This window comes from Prosopis cineraria, unplaced genomic scaffold (assembly GCF_029017545.1).
Source record: "Prosopis cineraria cultivar Desert tree isolate PC_DT_omini unplaced genomic scaffold, ASM2901754v1 PC13, whole genome shotgun sequence".
Taxonomy (NCBI): Eukaryota; Viridiplantae; Streptophyta; class Magnoliopsida; order Fabales; family Fabaceae; genus Prosopis; species Prosopis cineraria.
This window is the reverse complement of record NW_026555344.1, coordinates 37,506,528-37,522,346: the sequence shown is the minus strand read 5'-3', so window position 1 is coordinate 37,522,346 and position 15,819 is coordinate 37,506,528. Positions and strand designations below refer to the sequence as shown.

At 34.3% G+C, this 15,819-nt stretch overlaps 2 protein-coding genes across 3 annotated transcripts; one reads left to right on the top strand and one right to left on the bottom strand.

Moving 5' to 3' along the window:
- The first annotated feature begins 371 nt into the window (after positions 1-371).
- LOC129290858 (CASP-like protein 4B1) lies at positions 372-3,111 on the top strand. The gene is made up of 3 exons (XM_054927917.1): positions 372-845; positions 1,053-1,188; positions 2,695-3,111. The coding sequence occupies exons 1-3, from the start codon at positions 565-567 to the stop codon at positions 2,884-2,886; spliced, it is 609 nt and encodes a 202-aa protein (XP_054783892.1). The 5' UTR covers positions 372-564; the 3' UTR covers positions 2,887-3,111.
- A 256-nt stretch (positions 3,112-3,367) lies between these two features.
- LOC129290857 (probable WRKY transcription factor 33) lies at positions 3,368-6,009 on the bottom strand. 2 transcript variants are annotated; one of them, XM_054927915.1, is made up of 5 exons: positions 5,760-6,009; positions 5,540-5,665; positions 4,479-5,053; positions 4,228-4,389; positions 3,368-4,141 (listed from the first exon to the last, which is right to left on the bottom strand). In XM_054927915.1, exons 1-5 carry the CDS (start codon positions 6,000-6,002, stop codon positions 3,751-3,753), a joined length of 1,497 nt encoding a protein of 498 aa, XP_054783890.1. In that variant the 5' UTR covers positions 6,003-6,009; the 3' UTR covers positions 3,368-3,750. The 2 variants fall into 2 exon arrangements, with proteins under 2 accessions (XP_054783890.1, XP_054783891.1); XM_054927916.1 differs by having other exon boundaries at positions 4,479-5,050.
- Between the last annotated feature and the right edge of the window lie 9,810 nt (positions 6,010-15,819).

Genomic DNA, 15,819 nt, shown 5'->3' with positions numbered 1-15,819 from the left:
ATACAGCTGGCATCGCTATTGCGTGTGAATGCCGGACCTGCTTCTCTTCATTTTCCCCCTTCTTCATTTATCCTTCACTTCTCATTTCAATCATTATATTTAAATTTAATGTTTTATAAAATTATTATTATAAAAATTTTATAAATAATAAATTTATAAAAAATAAATAAAATAATAATTTTATAAAATATTAAACCTCAATCATTTAATAATTGAGATGAGAAATGAAGAAAAAATGAAAAGAAAAAGAAAGGGAGAGAAGCCAATTCTGTGATTGCCTTGCCGTGATCCGCTACGTTCGGCCTTTCATTCAACGCCACGTCATCCCGCCATTTTACTTCACGCCTCGCTCTTGCTCGCTCCCTTCTTTAACTACCTTAACGATTTGCTCTCACTCCTAACTTCACAACCAAAAGCATTTAACAGATTACATTTTCACGTCCTAAGCAAACAATCCAAATTCACTCTTTCAGTCTCAATTTCATATATTTATTCTGATTTTTGTGTGAATCGTAATTTTGAAATCTGCGGAGCTTCGAGTGGTATCTCTGAGATCAGATAGAGATGTCGAATTTCCCCGATTCCCCGACAAAGACGAATTTCGATTCTTCTCCGGCCAACCTGACGCCGGCGTCTACTTTACAAAATATGGAGCACCAAACGCAACCGGGAATGGGTGGCGGAGTCGGCGGAATATTAAGGCGATGGAAGAGGGACGATTTGTTCAAGAGAGGCTCGTTGGGATTGAGAGGGATGGCCCTCGTTTTCTCTCTGATCAGTTTCATCGTCATGGCTTCCAATAAGCATGGCGATTGGAAAAATTTCGATAAATACGAGGAATATAGGTAATTTAATATCCTATTGCTATCTTCCTTTCATTTTGTATTCCATATTTTCTAGTCGGCTGGATTGAAATTTTCCGGGCTTTTGTCAAAATTTCATTACTGTGTCTGGGTCTTGAATAACTGAAAATGCAAATTGGGATGTACGCTGTGTCCTTCATTTTACAGTTTTATTTGTTTTTGGGTTTCTGATATTGTAATTTGGCACAGGTACGTCCTGGCGATTGCGATTCTGTCGTCACTGTACACCGGCGGCCAAGTGCTCCGGCAAGTTCAGGAAATCTCCACCGGAAAGAATTTTCTTCATCCAAGAACGGCTTTGCTGTTGGACTTCATTGGAGATCAGGTTTTCCTTCTCCTTCTTCAATTTCTATTAATCGGTCATTTTTCTTAACAGTTAATCAACTTATTATCTGTCTCATTGTAATTAATCAATTGAAATGAAATAACTAGGGCTATAAGAAAATAGATAATAAATAATTTGATTATATAAAATCAATTAATACATTTTATCAATCAGTAGCAGAAAATTAGGTCATGAATAATGACGTATATGTCCTCTTAAGTTTCTCAAAAGTTTTTTTTTTTTGGGGGGGGGGATTATGATTATTCTATGTGAGTTAGGGACTACAATTTTAATTCGTCCACACACATTAAACATCTTTTGTTTATGAACTCATTATAATAATTGAGATATTATTGAACTGGTATGCATAAAGACTCTTAACGAAACATTAATATTTAAACAATTAAATAAATTTACCTAGTTATCAAATCATGTAAATAAACACCCTAGTAAAATATAAAATTGAGTTTTTTAACATTATAATGGACTCGTATAAAAATACTAACATGTCACGCCATTTAATTAAAAATTAGTAAGATCAGCTTCTGGCAATTCTTGAAAAGAATGAATAGGTAGTTTTTTTTTTTTAAACCAGAAGATGAATAGGTAGTTTAAAACTAAAACTTTGTTTCGAAGTTACCTCTGCGAAGGGATTGAAAATGAATTCATATTCGATATTTGTCAAGTAATAGAAAAGTGCATTTACATGTCACCATTTCTTTTTGAAGTTGCGTTCACAAGGAAGAACTTTCCAACAGGTTCTAAATACGTGTGTGCTGTCTGTTGTGTGTGCGTGTGCGTGTGCGTGTGAGAGAGATCTTGATAACCTGCTAGTAAGTTATCGGGTCCTACGTGGCCCCACCTTGTAGTTAAGTTGACCTGTGTTTTGGAGGAAGACCAGACGCTTCATTTGAATGGTTCACACTTGAAAGCTTCGTCGGCTAAATTAAAAAAAGAAAAAATCACATTTAATGATCTCTTAAAAGAATTATTCACCAACAAAAACTAATAAAAAGTTTCATTAAAAAAAAGTTACACTTTTATTTTAACAATAATCTATTTTACATTAATTTTTATTTGTAAATAATTTTTTTAAAGAGTCTTTGAAAATAATTCTCTCATTAAAAAAGTACATGATAACGGTTTACATAATGCACAAAAATAAATAAATTTAATTAACACGAATAAATAGGTGCATAGGTGATTTCAGGTCAAAAGAAAATGAATGGGTGATTTATAGGCCAAAGACGTTTCAATAACACTTGAATTTGATTCTCTTAAACATGTTTAACATAAGTGACACAGTGAATGGGTCCAAATTACATGAATTGGATCCTTGGCATGTATTATTTTGATGGTAACATTTTGTCTTACGAACTGAGACCCAGCTTAAGAAAATTGTTCAAATTTTGAAGTATATATAACAAGTTATCATCTCATTGTATATTTCTTGAAAAAGCATTTTTCAAATGAATCTATTAATCCATAATATCATCGACAATGTAGATAATGGCGTATCTGTTGATATCATCAGCATCCTCAGCAGTGCCATTGACAAACAGAATGAGGGAAGGATCAGACAATATATTCACAGACACTTCTGCTGCAGCCATTGGCTTCTCTTTCTTGGCATTCTTTGCTGTTGCTGCTTCCTCCCTTCTTTCTGGCTACAAATTATCAATTCAATCTTATATCTGAACTTCATCAAAATTATAACTCTGTTTATCCGTACATTACTTTTGTGTGAAGAATGTAAGAGATAGATAGTAAGAGGGGTTTGGAGTGTGAGTCTGTGGGAGTAGTATTTCCCTATTTTGTGTTCAAAGTTCAAACGCTTTTGATGTCATTAGATTTCGCTTTTTATATTTCTGACTAAAAATTCACAATTTAGTAATCAAAAAAGGAAACTTTTGACTTTGTTCATGTGTTTTGATATCACCATAGATACTTTGACTAATTCTTAACACGGTGAGCATTCTGAACCTTGTTTATTCTTTCTTCCACCACATCAGAAGTCAATTGAAATTTTTACTCGGTCTTTTCCATTCTTAAAGCCGCAAAGCTTTTCATCATCTTCACAGTTGAATATTTCAAAGACCACGGTGTTGTGTGAGCGTGTTTATTTTTCTGGTCTGAGGCCTTAGGGAATAACTGTGATAAAATAAAATGTTGATGCAAATATAGAAATATAAAACTTCATTGCTATTAAACTTTATTGAGGACAAGAAGTGCAAAGAGAATAGTAACATAAACACGTTAAATCTACATGAAAATCGCATCCTTTTTTCTACTAAACAAATACAACAAAAGAATAACACAAATTATCAGCTAAATGTTTTCTGTATCACGTCCTAAGTCCTACATTATGTGGAATGTTAAAATCCTTCTTGTCCCTTCTTATTTCCATGATTCTTTGTTTCTAATTCTATTCCTCTCTAAATGCCTAACATCGTATGTGTTACACAGAGGCATGTGTATGATTATATGCTTTTCCTTTTGGTTCCTGATTTGGACATAAATAACTGAAGGAATTAATCTTTCCTTCTTCTCATCCGTGGCTTCTTATGTGTTAGTGTTATACGATCCCATTGATCTGACGAAATCAGAGTATGCAAAACTTGCTGGGCTCTGCAACATGTCAAATAGAAATGAATCTTGACTTGCAGATGTTGGTTGGCTTGCGTTATGAAGCGAATTTGTTAAGCTTGACGTGCTGGAAAAACTGTTCAACGCGGAAGCCGCTGATGGCCTTATGGGTGCAGTAACATTGTTGCTGGTGGCGTTGCTGTTCCGAGAAGCTCCGGTCATGTTATAACTCCCACTTCCTCGAGCTGCAGGAACATCATGGTTGTGTTTCCCTTCATATGTTGTGATCACAGCTTTCATATCATGAGCAGCTCGCTCGATATGTTTCCTCACCGAACACCCCGGAGCTGTGCACTTGTAGTAGCTCCTGCACATAGGACAATTTGATCAATTTTAAGTCAATGCAGATTGGAAGCAAAGAAATTGCAATAAAGGCTAGCATCAGTTACATACCTTGGGTTTGGATTTCCTTTAACTACTTTCTGACCATATTTCCTCCACCTATAGCCATCATCAAGAATATCAATTTCACTTGTAGTTTGAACTACGACTCTTGGTTCCCTCACAGTCCTATTCCCGGAGGTGGCATAGCCATCAATTTCATTCTCTCCTTTCCTGAAAAAGAGAAATGAATCAGAATCAGATCTTGTCATGCATAAATCAAATCAGGGCATTCACATTGTAATACTATATTATGAACTTACCATCTTTTGGCATCAGGGCCAAAGTCATTGTCATCGCCTCCAGAGTAACAGGTTTGTGATGTGTGCTCAAAGTCATCTTCTCCAACAGAGACGGAAGAATCTTCTTGCATCGAGGTCGGCTCCATTTGTAGATTACCTAGGGTCACCGCCGATTGATCAGAAATCCCGGAATTGGTACAAGATGAAGAAGGTTGAATGGATTGAGAACCAGATCTTCTAGTGGACTGAGGCTTGGGATGGTTATGAGTTCCCTTATATACTATCTCAGTAATTTGTCCATCCAAAGACGTTTCAACCTTCTTCTTCATGGAGCAACTCGGATGCGTGCACTTGTAATAGCTGCGAGGATTTTCGCTCGCCTTCACCTGTTTCTGTCCATATTTTCTCCAGTTGTACCCATCATCTGACCTCTTTTGAAGTCTTATGGATTGGGATGGATTCGCGTAGTTGGCATAACCAGAAGCAGGAGCCAAATTGTTTTGCATCTGAGGTTCTGAGGAGAATCTCTGATTTGATGGATACTCAGATTTTGCAGCTGTCTTCTCATTCCATGGTTCTATCTTCAGTGGTTCCTGCTGCACAAGATAGCTCAAAATAAGTGACTAGAATAACGAATTTAGAGTATCAACAAATTACTTTGTCAGTTCTGATTATGTGGTCTGAGAATTATAACACAGTCTACTGTCTGCCAGGGCAAAGAAACATCCATTTATGTTCCTGATAATTTAGTTATTTCAACTTCAGCATCTAATCATTGAGTTTTGAAATCTGAAAATTGTATTAGTTACTAAAAGATCAAACTTTGAATTTATTGACAAAAATAAGACCAAGAAGAAATGAAAAAAGACAGACGGAGGAAGAAGACAATTCAAAGGACCGTTTACACAGAAGCAAAGACAGGAAACTTGTCTCCAAGTGCACACCAGGAACAAGGAAACAAGTCAGCAAGATTCGTAATGATTCAATGAATAAACAAAGGAAAAAAGAAAAAAAGAGGCAGCCGAATTACAGTCTAGTCAAAAGCCATCTATATTACCCCATAAGAATAGAACAGAACTCACCGCTTGAAACATGGTTGAAGAATATTCCAAGAAGGACGGGGGCTTCGATTGGGTTTGGAAGGAGAAGTCAGAGAATGGCTTCTCCTCGTCCTCCTTGTTATTAAACGTCTCAGCAGAAGGAAGAACCTAAAGCAACACGAAAAAACATCCCACAATCAGCAATGACCAAAAACACGAAATCAGAAACACAAAACACAGAAAAAGAAGCTTGAGAACTCACATTTGGGGATGAAGAGAACAAGGGGGAGCTGAGGAACTGGGTAGGGCTAAAAGGCAAGTAAGAAGAAGGAGAAAGAGGGGAGGGAGAGAGGGGCAAGGAAGGAGGAGGGGTTGACTTGAATTTGGGGATTTCAGAAGAAGGCCAGCGATCATCCATGGAAAGGAGCTCGGTGAAAGAGGTCGTCATAAAAGGCTGTGTCTTGAGAGGTTTGAATTCAAATGAGGGAGAAGGGCTGGGAGGCATGTAAGGAGAGAGGATTGGGAGGGATGTATTATAAAGTCAGGGGAGATACTTCGGAGAAGCTCAAAAAGGGCCAAGTTTGACTGTGGAAAATGGAAGATGAATGGTCAAGGCTTGTGGGTTTGACTGGCCATTTGCGAGAAGAAGGAGAGAGGCGGCTGAGATTTGAGAACGTGAGAAGTGAGAAGGGATGAAGGCACGTGTCTTGTTACATGGTGTTTTGCTGGACCGTTTTTCATCACTACTGCATCCCCATTTATTAGAATCCCACGCTTTTTCATGCACCACTTATTAGAATCCCACGCTTTTTCATGCACCACAATGCTTCCTTTCATATTTTTGTTATATGAGTTATCCCCCCCCCCCCAACAAAAAAAAACTTAACTGGAATGATCATTATATATCTTAAATTCAATTATAAATTAATTATAATTTATCATTTTGTTATTAACTTACCACATATTCACTAGTAGATCCTAAATTAATTTTTTATTTTTTATTATAAAATATTTGAGTTTAAGATGTTCACTGATTTTTTACTATTTTACATAAAGTTAAACGGTAAAAATGACTTTAATTTAATATTTTAAAATAAAAAATATGTAAAAATTGAATGTGTGGCCCACTAACATTGAACAAATGGTGAGTTAATTACAGTGATGAGGGAGGGAAATTTTAAAGTTGAAAAATAAAATTAATTCATGTTGAGTTTAGGGGTACCTAATTACCTTTTAAGTAAGGTTAAGGGACAAAAATAATCATTAACCCTATATTTTTAATATAAGATAAATTTTAAAATTTTTTTAAGTAAAAAGTTTAAAGTAGAATAACTACTATTTTTTCTAATTTTATCTCTTATTTATTATTGTTTGAATTCTTAGACAACTATTTATTATACTCTATCTGTCCTCCGTTTTCAAATATAAGAGAAACTCTCCCTTTAGTTCTGATTATAAGTGATTTCCAGCATATTTTGTCAGTGTTAAAAAAAACTTTAAACTCCATTAACTCTATTTTAAAATTTAATAAGTTTACACCTTTACCTCTAATAATAACAAAAATAATTATTTTTAATAATTTTTTTCTAACATTTAATAATAGTAAAAAGGTAAAAATGAACATAAAAAATGGTAACAATACATAAGACCAAAATTAGTCTTCTCCCTTTATAAAATCCTAGAAATTTAAACCTATTAACTAAGCTTAATGATAGTAATTAAGTTTATTGATGTGGTGTGTAGTTAGAGGGGTCTAAAAAGTGTGTTTGATTATGATTTCAGCCCTAAGTGTAGTTTCGAAGAGAAGTTAGGTCATACAGGCATCAAAAGGTGAGAAATAATTAAAGAAGGGTCCTCTGTGCCATATTTTGCAGCGTGAGGGACATTCGCTACTACTCACAAAGGCAACCAACATGAGCTATGCCTCTCTGTGTCATGTGTTGCAGTGTAGGTTACACACACTGTGGTGCATGGCCAAAATTCTATTTAAACCAGTTCATGTCTATTCAAAAAATTAGAAGAAAGAAGAGGGAGGAATAAAGAGCATACCTATTGCTCTGTTAGGGCATAAACTTGGGAATTATTAGAGATATTTTAAAACTTCCTAACACATAAGGTAAGTACATTAAACCTTCATATTCCCTTTCCTTTCATTTTTATGAGGATTTAAGATAGAGTTTGAATTGTGATAATGGGTTTTAGTCCATATGAGCTATAGGTCCGAACCTAACGATTAAAACATGAATAATGGGAGTGGTTTATAGTATTTAGACTCCACATTTATGGTTTTGTGAGTTGTTGGTTGTTGACGATCATTAATATCTAAAAATAGCATAAATATGATTATTGGGGTTGTGTTGAAGCCATAATGGTGATTTAATGGCTCATTTATGTCACTTCGTAAACCCAATAGATATGATGAGAAGTGGAAATTGTGCTATTGTGTGAGTGAAAGAATGAGTTAGTGTTGGAAATTATTCAATTGCAGTATTAATGGATACCCTTATGAATTAATTGTAGATTAACTATGTTGGCACCATTCAAGCTTGAGAAAAAGTCTAGGAAGTTATGTTTTGAGGGGTAAACTTTTGATCTCTCAAATGTTTGAGGTAATCGAGAAAAGATCTAGTTTGTATAGTTGTTTATTAAGTAATTATTTGTTGAATTTAGCTATTTGAAACTTATTTGGTGTTTTGAAAATTCATTGAAGCAAATTTAGCACTGTTTGATGTAACATCCTCCATCTTAAACCAAATTAATTAAGCCCAATTAGATTACTTAAGTGTATTAGTGAGGTGTGTGGCTAGAGATGTCTAACGGTTATGTTTGATTGTGATTTTCAGCCCTAAACGCGAGTCCAAAGGAGAACTAGGTCACCCGAGAAATGAGAAGAGAAAGAAATTTAAAGGGTAAGGTTTTGTGCCACGTGCAGCGACTTATGGATCAGGCCACCGTGACGTATGCATGTTGACATGCTTCGGGAAGCCTTCTCCATGCCATATGCTGCAACACATTGTGCATTTTTTATGGCGTATAGACACTTTTTTGCTATAATAAGATCACAAAATTGATGCAACAAAGGAGAAAAACAAAGAAGTGGTGAAGAGAGACAGAAAGAGCAGTGCAAGGGCTTAAAGAATCTGACTATTAGGAGTGTTTTAGAGCTCATAAACATTAAGGGTAAGTTTATTACACCTAAATCCTCCTTCCTTCTTCCATTTTCTTAGTGGTAGAAGTTAGAGTTTGGTTAATAATGATAATTTTCAATCTATATAGGCTATGAGTTTGAACTCATTAACTTAGATAGAGTTAATGGGAGTAGATTAAGCTAATGAAACTTGATATTTATGGAGTTATGATGATTGGTGGTTGAGAAATATTTAATATACAAAATTTTCATACATAAGTTGGTTGGGAACAATGTGATCCCATTAGTGGTCATTAAAGAGCTCGATGATGTTAGTGAGAGTTAAAGGAAGCCAAGAAACTTTATAGGTATTTTTATATGAGTATAGAATGAATATTAAGTATGAAGAAGTCTTAAGCTAATAGTGAAAATTAGCTCAACTATGGATATTAATTAATTATATTGTAAATGCTTATAGAGCAACCTTATTAGTACCATTCAAACTTCTTGGAAGCTTTAGGAGTAAGTACTTAGGGGATAAAACCTTTAACCTCTCAAAGTTTTGAGGTAACTAGGAGAATTCTATCTTGTGCTTATGTGTATTAATTAGTTTATTGAATTATATATTTGATAATTAAAATGTGTAGGATTGATTGAAATGCAAGTGTGGGATGAATTGTTTGAAAAACCTACTATGAGGTAGTTATCTAATAAATTTTAATGATTTTAAAATTATGAAGTTCAATGATTGCGAATGTGTGAGGTATAATAATTTTATGTGTGAAAAGAGTTATATGATTGCATGTTCTATGATGTGCATCTTATTGTGGAGTTTAAAGAAATGTAAGTTTGAGGAGTTTAATGACTTGTATTATATGGAGTTCAATGATTTGTTTTATTTAGAGTTCAAGTTCAATGATGTGAATTGTGATAGGATACAACGATTATGTATTTGAGGAGTTTAATGACATATGTGTTGTGGAGTTTTATGATGTGTGTAAAATGTGAGTTATTGATATCTATGCATTACAAGATCATGAGAGGTGAGAGTTCGCTTAGAAAAAGGAGTAAAGAATTACACTATTACAAAAAGACATTTCTACTACCTTAATTTACGTCCCATTTTAAAAGTTAGACTTAGAAAGAACACAATCCACGTCACATAAGTAAAAAGAGGACGTGGATTGAAAAAAATTTCTTTTATAAAAAAATTTTAATAAGCCACATCTCCTTACATCTTAAGGGGATATGGCTTTATTAGAATCCAAGGTCAGAATCCACGTCCCCCTTTGAGGAGAGGGACGTGACTTTTGCAGAAGCCACGTCTCCCTTGAAGAGGGGGACGTGGCTTCTAACAGAGCTAGTTGGCTTCTGCAGAAGCCACATCCCCCTTATAAAGGGGAACATTGCTTCATGTTAGAAGCCACGTCCCTCTCCTCTCTGGGGGATGTCCCCAGAGAGGAGAGGGCCGTGGATTTGTCCCCCAGAAATGAGAGGGACGTGGCACAAATTCATGTCTCTCTCCTCTCTAGGAGACATGGATTCTTCGTCCCCTCTTAATTTTTGAGCCTTATACCAGTCAAGTTTTTTAAAACAACATTCAAAGTTTGATATACCTGCCCTCATCTCTAATCAGAGTATCGTCTTTTTACTTATCAGTCTTAGCTAAGCTTCTCAATCTGGTCTTTCTACTGCTCATCCAAGCTTCTCGATCGCATTTTTTTGCTGCCCTCTTTGTGACTCTCGTCTCTCTTAACTTCTTAGCCTCTTGGTGCTTCTCATCTCTTTCAGCTTCTCGGCCAGGAATAGTTGCTCTACCTCTCGTTTCTCTCAGCTCTACAATCTGTATCTCGTGTGTAGCAGCAGCTCCCTGCCTCCCGTGTTCATCCTCTTCTCATCTCTCTCAGCTTTTTAGCCAAGAACAGCTCAGTATCTCTTCCCACTGCTCATCTTCTCTTCAAGTTGTTTAGCATACAATAGCTCTATATGCATTCTCAATGATAGTCTAGGATAGTCTTGATTGCATAGTTCTAATGTGGATCTCATGATTTAATTTCAACTCCTTAGGTTTTTGTAAGAAATGAAAGATTTATTTATAAACAAATACTTCATTTATTTTAATTTATATGCAATAATTTTTATATCATTCTATTAATAAGTTTCTTAATAATCTTTGTATTGGATCACAGAAAGATCAATTTGAATTTTTGTATCCAGCTTCTTTGACATCGGCCCACAATGATATCAGTGATAGGATGAGATATATGGGCAATACCATTTTAGAAACAAAATTGCCATGTTATCTGGCTCCAATTCTTGAAGGTAAGTTCTTTTATATTCATTTATATATATATATATATAGATATATTTAGTTTGATAATCTTTTGTATGCTTTCATGTATTAATTTCTTTTGTCTCTTTGTAGTTAACATTGGTCCCTTTGTGTTATATGCCCATATTTGCATGAGATCTATTAGTTTTATTCCATGGCCAAGCAACCGAGTACTGAAATTACAAATATATTCAACACGTAAGTTAAGATTATTTTTATAAATGTTAGATATTTATTTTGTTTTAATACTTTATACTTTATTTAAATATCATGATAGAGCATTGAAGATATATTATATGACCGGGGGAAAGCGATGCCCAATAAAAAATACATCTCAAAAAATCCCTCACTAACTTAGATTTTTTCAAACGTAAGTAATTTCAATTCAATACTTTTTATTCACAACTTTTTCATATATATTTTTGTTTATACTTATCACTTGATTCTTAACTTTCAGTGCCATTACCAGATAGGGAGTATAGAGTATGGATATTATATTATTCGTTATATGTATGAGATAATTCAATTCGAAAGCAATGAAAATTTACACATACTAAGTTACATTATTATTTATTTTAATAATATTAGTTTCGCAAGGCTTTAGAATTTGGATATTTAATGAACATTCGATAAAAATTTACAGCTTTTTGACAATGAGTACCCCTATATCAAGGAAGACATAACTGACATTCGAAATAATTTAGCAGGTTATCTTCTTCAAGAGCTATTTACATAGTGATTTTATAGTTTATCCATATAGTTAGATAAAATGATATAAACCCTAACGTGTTCAAGTAGTTTGTTGGAATTTGGCTGTAAATATTGACACTTGAATAGGTAACAATAGTTTTGTCTTTCCAATGTACTTGGTATATTTTGTTGGGATAGTTTATAAATGGCTGTAAATGAATTGCTATTTGCTAAACTTTTGTTGTATGAATTTGGCTATTTCTGTGGCATACTTTGATAGATTTTATTTTGGTTGTTAAGAAAATACAAATTGTATATAAAAAAATTACAAAAACTATGTTACATTATTAAAAGGAGGGACATAACAATAAATGAATCCACCTTCATTAATTGGTGGGGGGAAGTGGGTTCACAACAAACCACGTCTCCTATTATAGAGCGGGACGTGGTTCTCAAAGAAACTACTTCCCCCTCATGAATGAGGGACGTGGTTTCTCCACTCATTAGAAACCACGTCCCTCTTACTTGGGGGGATGTGGTTTTCCTCATTATTTAGAGACATAGTGTGTTTGACAACATGAGAAACCACGTCCCCCTTATTTGGGGGGACGTAGTTTATATGAAAATCACGTCTCTATCTAGTAAAATGGGGATGTGAATTATGTAGAAACTACCTCTCTTGATATTAAAAGAGATATGGTTTATTCTTTTTCGCGTCTCCATTATTTGTAACATAGATGAGCCATTATTTTAAGTCACCCAGTATGATGTCCCCTACAGTTGTGATGTGAAAAGGCCTAAAAATGCGACGTGAAAAGTCTATTTTGTAGTAGTGTTAAATACATGTGGTAAGGCTTCCATCTGAGTTGATGGCTTACTTGGATTATTTATATATATATTATCCCACTTATTCAATAAAGGATTATTCTACTGGTTTAATGAGGGACTCGAACCTAACTAGCTATCCACTAGTTAAATTAAGAAGCTAGTTTAGTGAGAATGACACCCCATAGTGTTAGAAAATAGGGAAAATTGTGTTTCACAATTGAGTTAAGTAAATCTTGGCCGGCTAATCTCCTCACAAGTGTTTAGACTAGGGAAATCCTGAGGTATAGACTATCCTAGTGTACTATAGCCTACAGTTTCATGTAAGAAGAATAAGAAGGATATAAGAGAGGTGTGATCATGTATATAATGAAAAAGGGCACATGGTTATATGTATTGTGACCCTAATGTTGATGAATGCGAGTATAACTTGGTTTCATGAGAAATTATGTGGATAGAATATGTGATTATTTATTCTCTTATATGAAATGGTGCTCACAAATCATGATCCTTTGAGCATATGCATTTATGCTTGATAATATGGATTGTATGTTCTAAAGAATGATTTTTAGGTTGAAATCTTCTCATAATTGGCCACTTGCATTTAAATTAATTGATATGTATTAGTCTAAGTTAGTTAGGCCTTAGTTACTGAGTGGTTATACTCACCTCACTATCTTTAATATTACAGGGAATAGCTCAAGAGGACTAAATGGAGAAAAACAACCAGAGGCTTAGGACTATGATCCTATTTAGTAGGCCTCTTTGTTTTAAGTCTTTATGTATATGTGACGGTTGAAATTACCAACTAAGAATAGTTCATTTTTTTATTCTTACTTGCATTATGTGTTTTGTGAGTTGTTAGTGTATTTTGGGCCTTAGGGAGTGAGTTTATGAAATGCGATATCTGTGATAGGGCTAAAATACTAATGCAAGTAAGAATTGGCCATACTATGTGATAATTATGATATATTTGATGAAATAGATGATTTAAACTCCCCCTTTTATGTTTTGAATTAAGGAGTTGAATATTAAAATTGTGAATCATAAATGTTTGTTATGATGTGATGCATTGGACAGGTTAATTTTGATATATTGCGTGTGGTCTAAGTAGTGTTAATGGCTATTAGCTTTTGGTGAATGAGTAGGACACTTAGTTTTGTGAAAAATATTGAAAAAGTGTAAGTTTTGAAAAAAGTGTCCAAAATTTGAATGTGTGATAATTGGATTGTGAAATGAAAGCCATTAGTTAGAGCTCAGAAAAAGTTTTTCATAAACACCTAGTTGGCTAGTTCGTATTAATCGGATGTCAAATGAAAGAATGGGGTATATTGAAAGTTGCCCCAAAAGCTGTCAAATTGACAGTAAAAGTTTGCTGTCATAAAATATGTAATGCGTCGCGATGCATGTCACAGAGGCAAACAAGCCACGGCACTTGTTCAATGAGCTGCGACGCATGCCTCAATTTTTGCAAAATCACTTTGTTTTTTGATTCTTTTATAAATGCACTAATATTTAAAATGATCTTATGTTTCTACATAATTGTAAACTCTAATTTGTTCTTTCAAAATCTTTAAAAATGGTTTTAGTTTTGAAAACTTAGGATCCTAACTTTTCCACCTATTTGCCAACTTGGTATCATGTTATTTACCTTAAACCAATCTCTTTAACTATAAAGATTTGGAGTTAATCACAGATTAGAAAAGGAGGATATTACATTTGATGTTGTATTGAATTGTTGAAAGCAAAATGTGTATTTATACATGTGTGATTAATGATGATGATTGAATGTGTTATTATGTGGTATGGGTATGTGGAGTATAGTGGAGAAAGAGAATTATAGGAACATGTTATGATAGGGTTAACATGTGTCGCATAGCATACAACTTGTTATTATTGCATAGCATGATCGTTAGCGAAAGTTTTACCTAGAAAGAAAAGTAGATTAGTAAATTCACATGGTAATGGATACTTACCATTGGAATCAAAAGCTTTCCCTGGTATTGACCGTTGAAATCATAAGGTAGCCATTGTTTTATAATTGATTTAGGACTATCCCACTTGTTTTTTGAGGGGCTAGAACCTAACTAGTTTCCACCGATTTATGAGGAGGCTAGGTTAAGGTATGACACCTCATGGTTGTTAGTATTAAGAGAAACCATGGTACACAAGTGAGTGAGTTAACCCTGGCTTAGTAACTCCTCACAAGTAGAAGGTTAGGTTAGTTCGAGTTATGAACATAGCCATTGATTTCGTGTCGAAGGTATCAGAAGGGTATAAGGTTAATATCGATCATTCATATATAGTTCTGGCCACATGATTTTTATTATTGTGGTCCAATGTGTCTTTAGGAGTGTATGGTTGTTATTTTTGCGACCCAAGAATTGCATAATCAAGGTATACTTGATGATATGTTTTGCATGCTTGGTCACATGATTGTTACTATTGTGACCAAGGCTATATTTGATATATATGTATGTGATATTTGAATTTATTATCATTTACGTCCATATTTAATTAATATACAACTGTATAGGCTAGGTTAATCTTGGTTACTGAGTGGTTGTACTCACCCCTCATTTTTCAATATTTTAAGGCCTAGCTCATTGGATTAGAATTGGGGAAAATGATCGAAGGCCTAGGATCGTGTATAAATCCTAGCAGTAGACCTCTAAATTTACTTTGATGTGCATTTAAATTGTTAATTTGCCAAGAAGGAATCCATACTATTCTTTTGACTACTTACATTATAGTTGAGCAAATCTTGTGTATTTTGTGCCTTCAGCTAGTTAGATATGGTTGTAAAGCTTAAATAGGGCCAAAATACTTATACAAGTAGGGTAAAGCATATTTTGGTTGTCAATGGTTGAATATTAATGCTTTTATGCAAAATTACCTCCCGTTTTTGTTTTTGTGAATTAAGGTGTTGGTTGGTGAATTTATGATATATGTGTGTTGAAATAAATGTGGTATATTGCACGAGTCTTAAATGGTCTATTGAATGTGGTCCAAAAGTTGTTATAGGCTTTTAGCACTTGTGTTATAACATCCTTAAATTTTAATTTGGTTAGTTAAACCTGATTAGATTGATTAAGTTTATTAGAAAGGTGTGTGGCCAGAGACATCTAATGGGCATGTTTGGTTGTATTTTTAGCCCTAAACATGAGTCTAAAAGAAGTCGTGTCACTCAAGAATGAAAAGAGGAAGAAAATTTAAAGGGGAAAGCCATATGCCATGTGCCACGGTGCATATGTGCTAATATACCTGGGAAGATGCTCTCTGTGCCATGCACCTCGGCACATTATGTATTCGCTGTGGTGCATGGCCATTTTTGTGCAAAATAAGAAT

What these genes read in the sequence shown, in the direction of transcription:
- LOC129290857 (XM_054927915.1), bottom strand. Translation starts at nt 6,002, where the DNA reads ATGCCTCCCAGCCCTTCTCCCTCATTTGAATTCAAACCTCTCAAGACA. An exon ending in TGTTCTCTTCATCCCCAAAT is followed by an intron (nt 5,666 to 5,759) that starts GTGAGTTCTCAA and finishes GTGTTGCTTTAG; the next exon opens with GTTCTTCCTTCTGCTGAGAC. An exon ending in AAAGGAAATCCAAACCCAAG is followed by an intron (nt 4,142 to 4,227) that starts GTATGTAACTGA and finishes TCCTATGTGCAG; the next exon opens with GAGCTACTACAAGTGCACAG.
- LOC129290858 (XM_054927917.1), top strand. Translation starts at nt 565, where the DNA reads ATGTCGAATTTCCCCGATTCCCCGACAAAGACGAATTTCGATTCTTCT. An exon ending in GATAAATACGAGGAATATAG is followed by an intron (nt 846 to 1,052) that starts GTAATTTAATAT and finishes AATTTGGCACAG; the next exon opens with GTACGTCCTGGCGATTGCGA. An exon ending in TGGACTTCATTGGAGATCAG is followed by an intron (nt 1,189 to 2,694) that starts GTTTTCCTTCTC and finishes TCGACAATGTAG; the next exon opens with ATAATGGCGTATCTGTTGAT.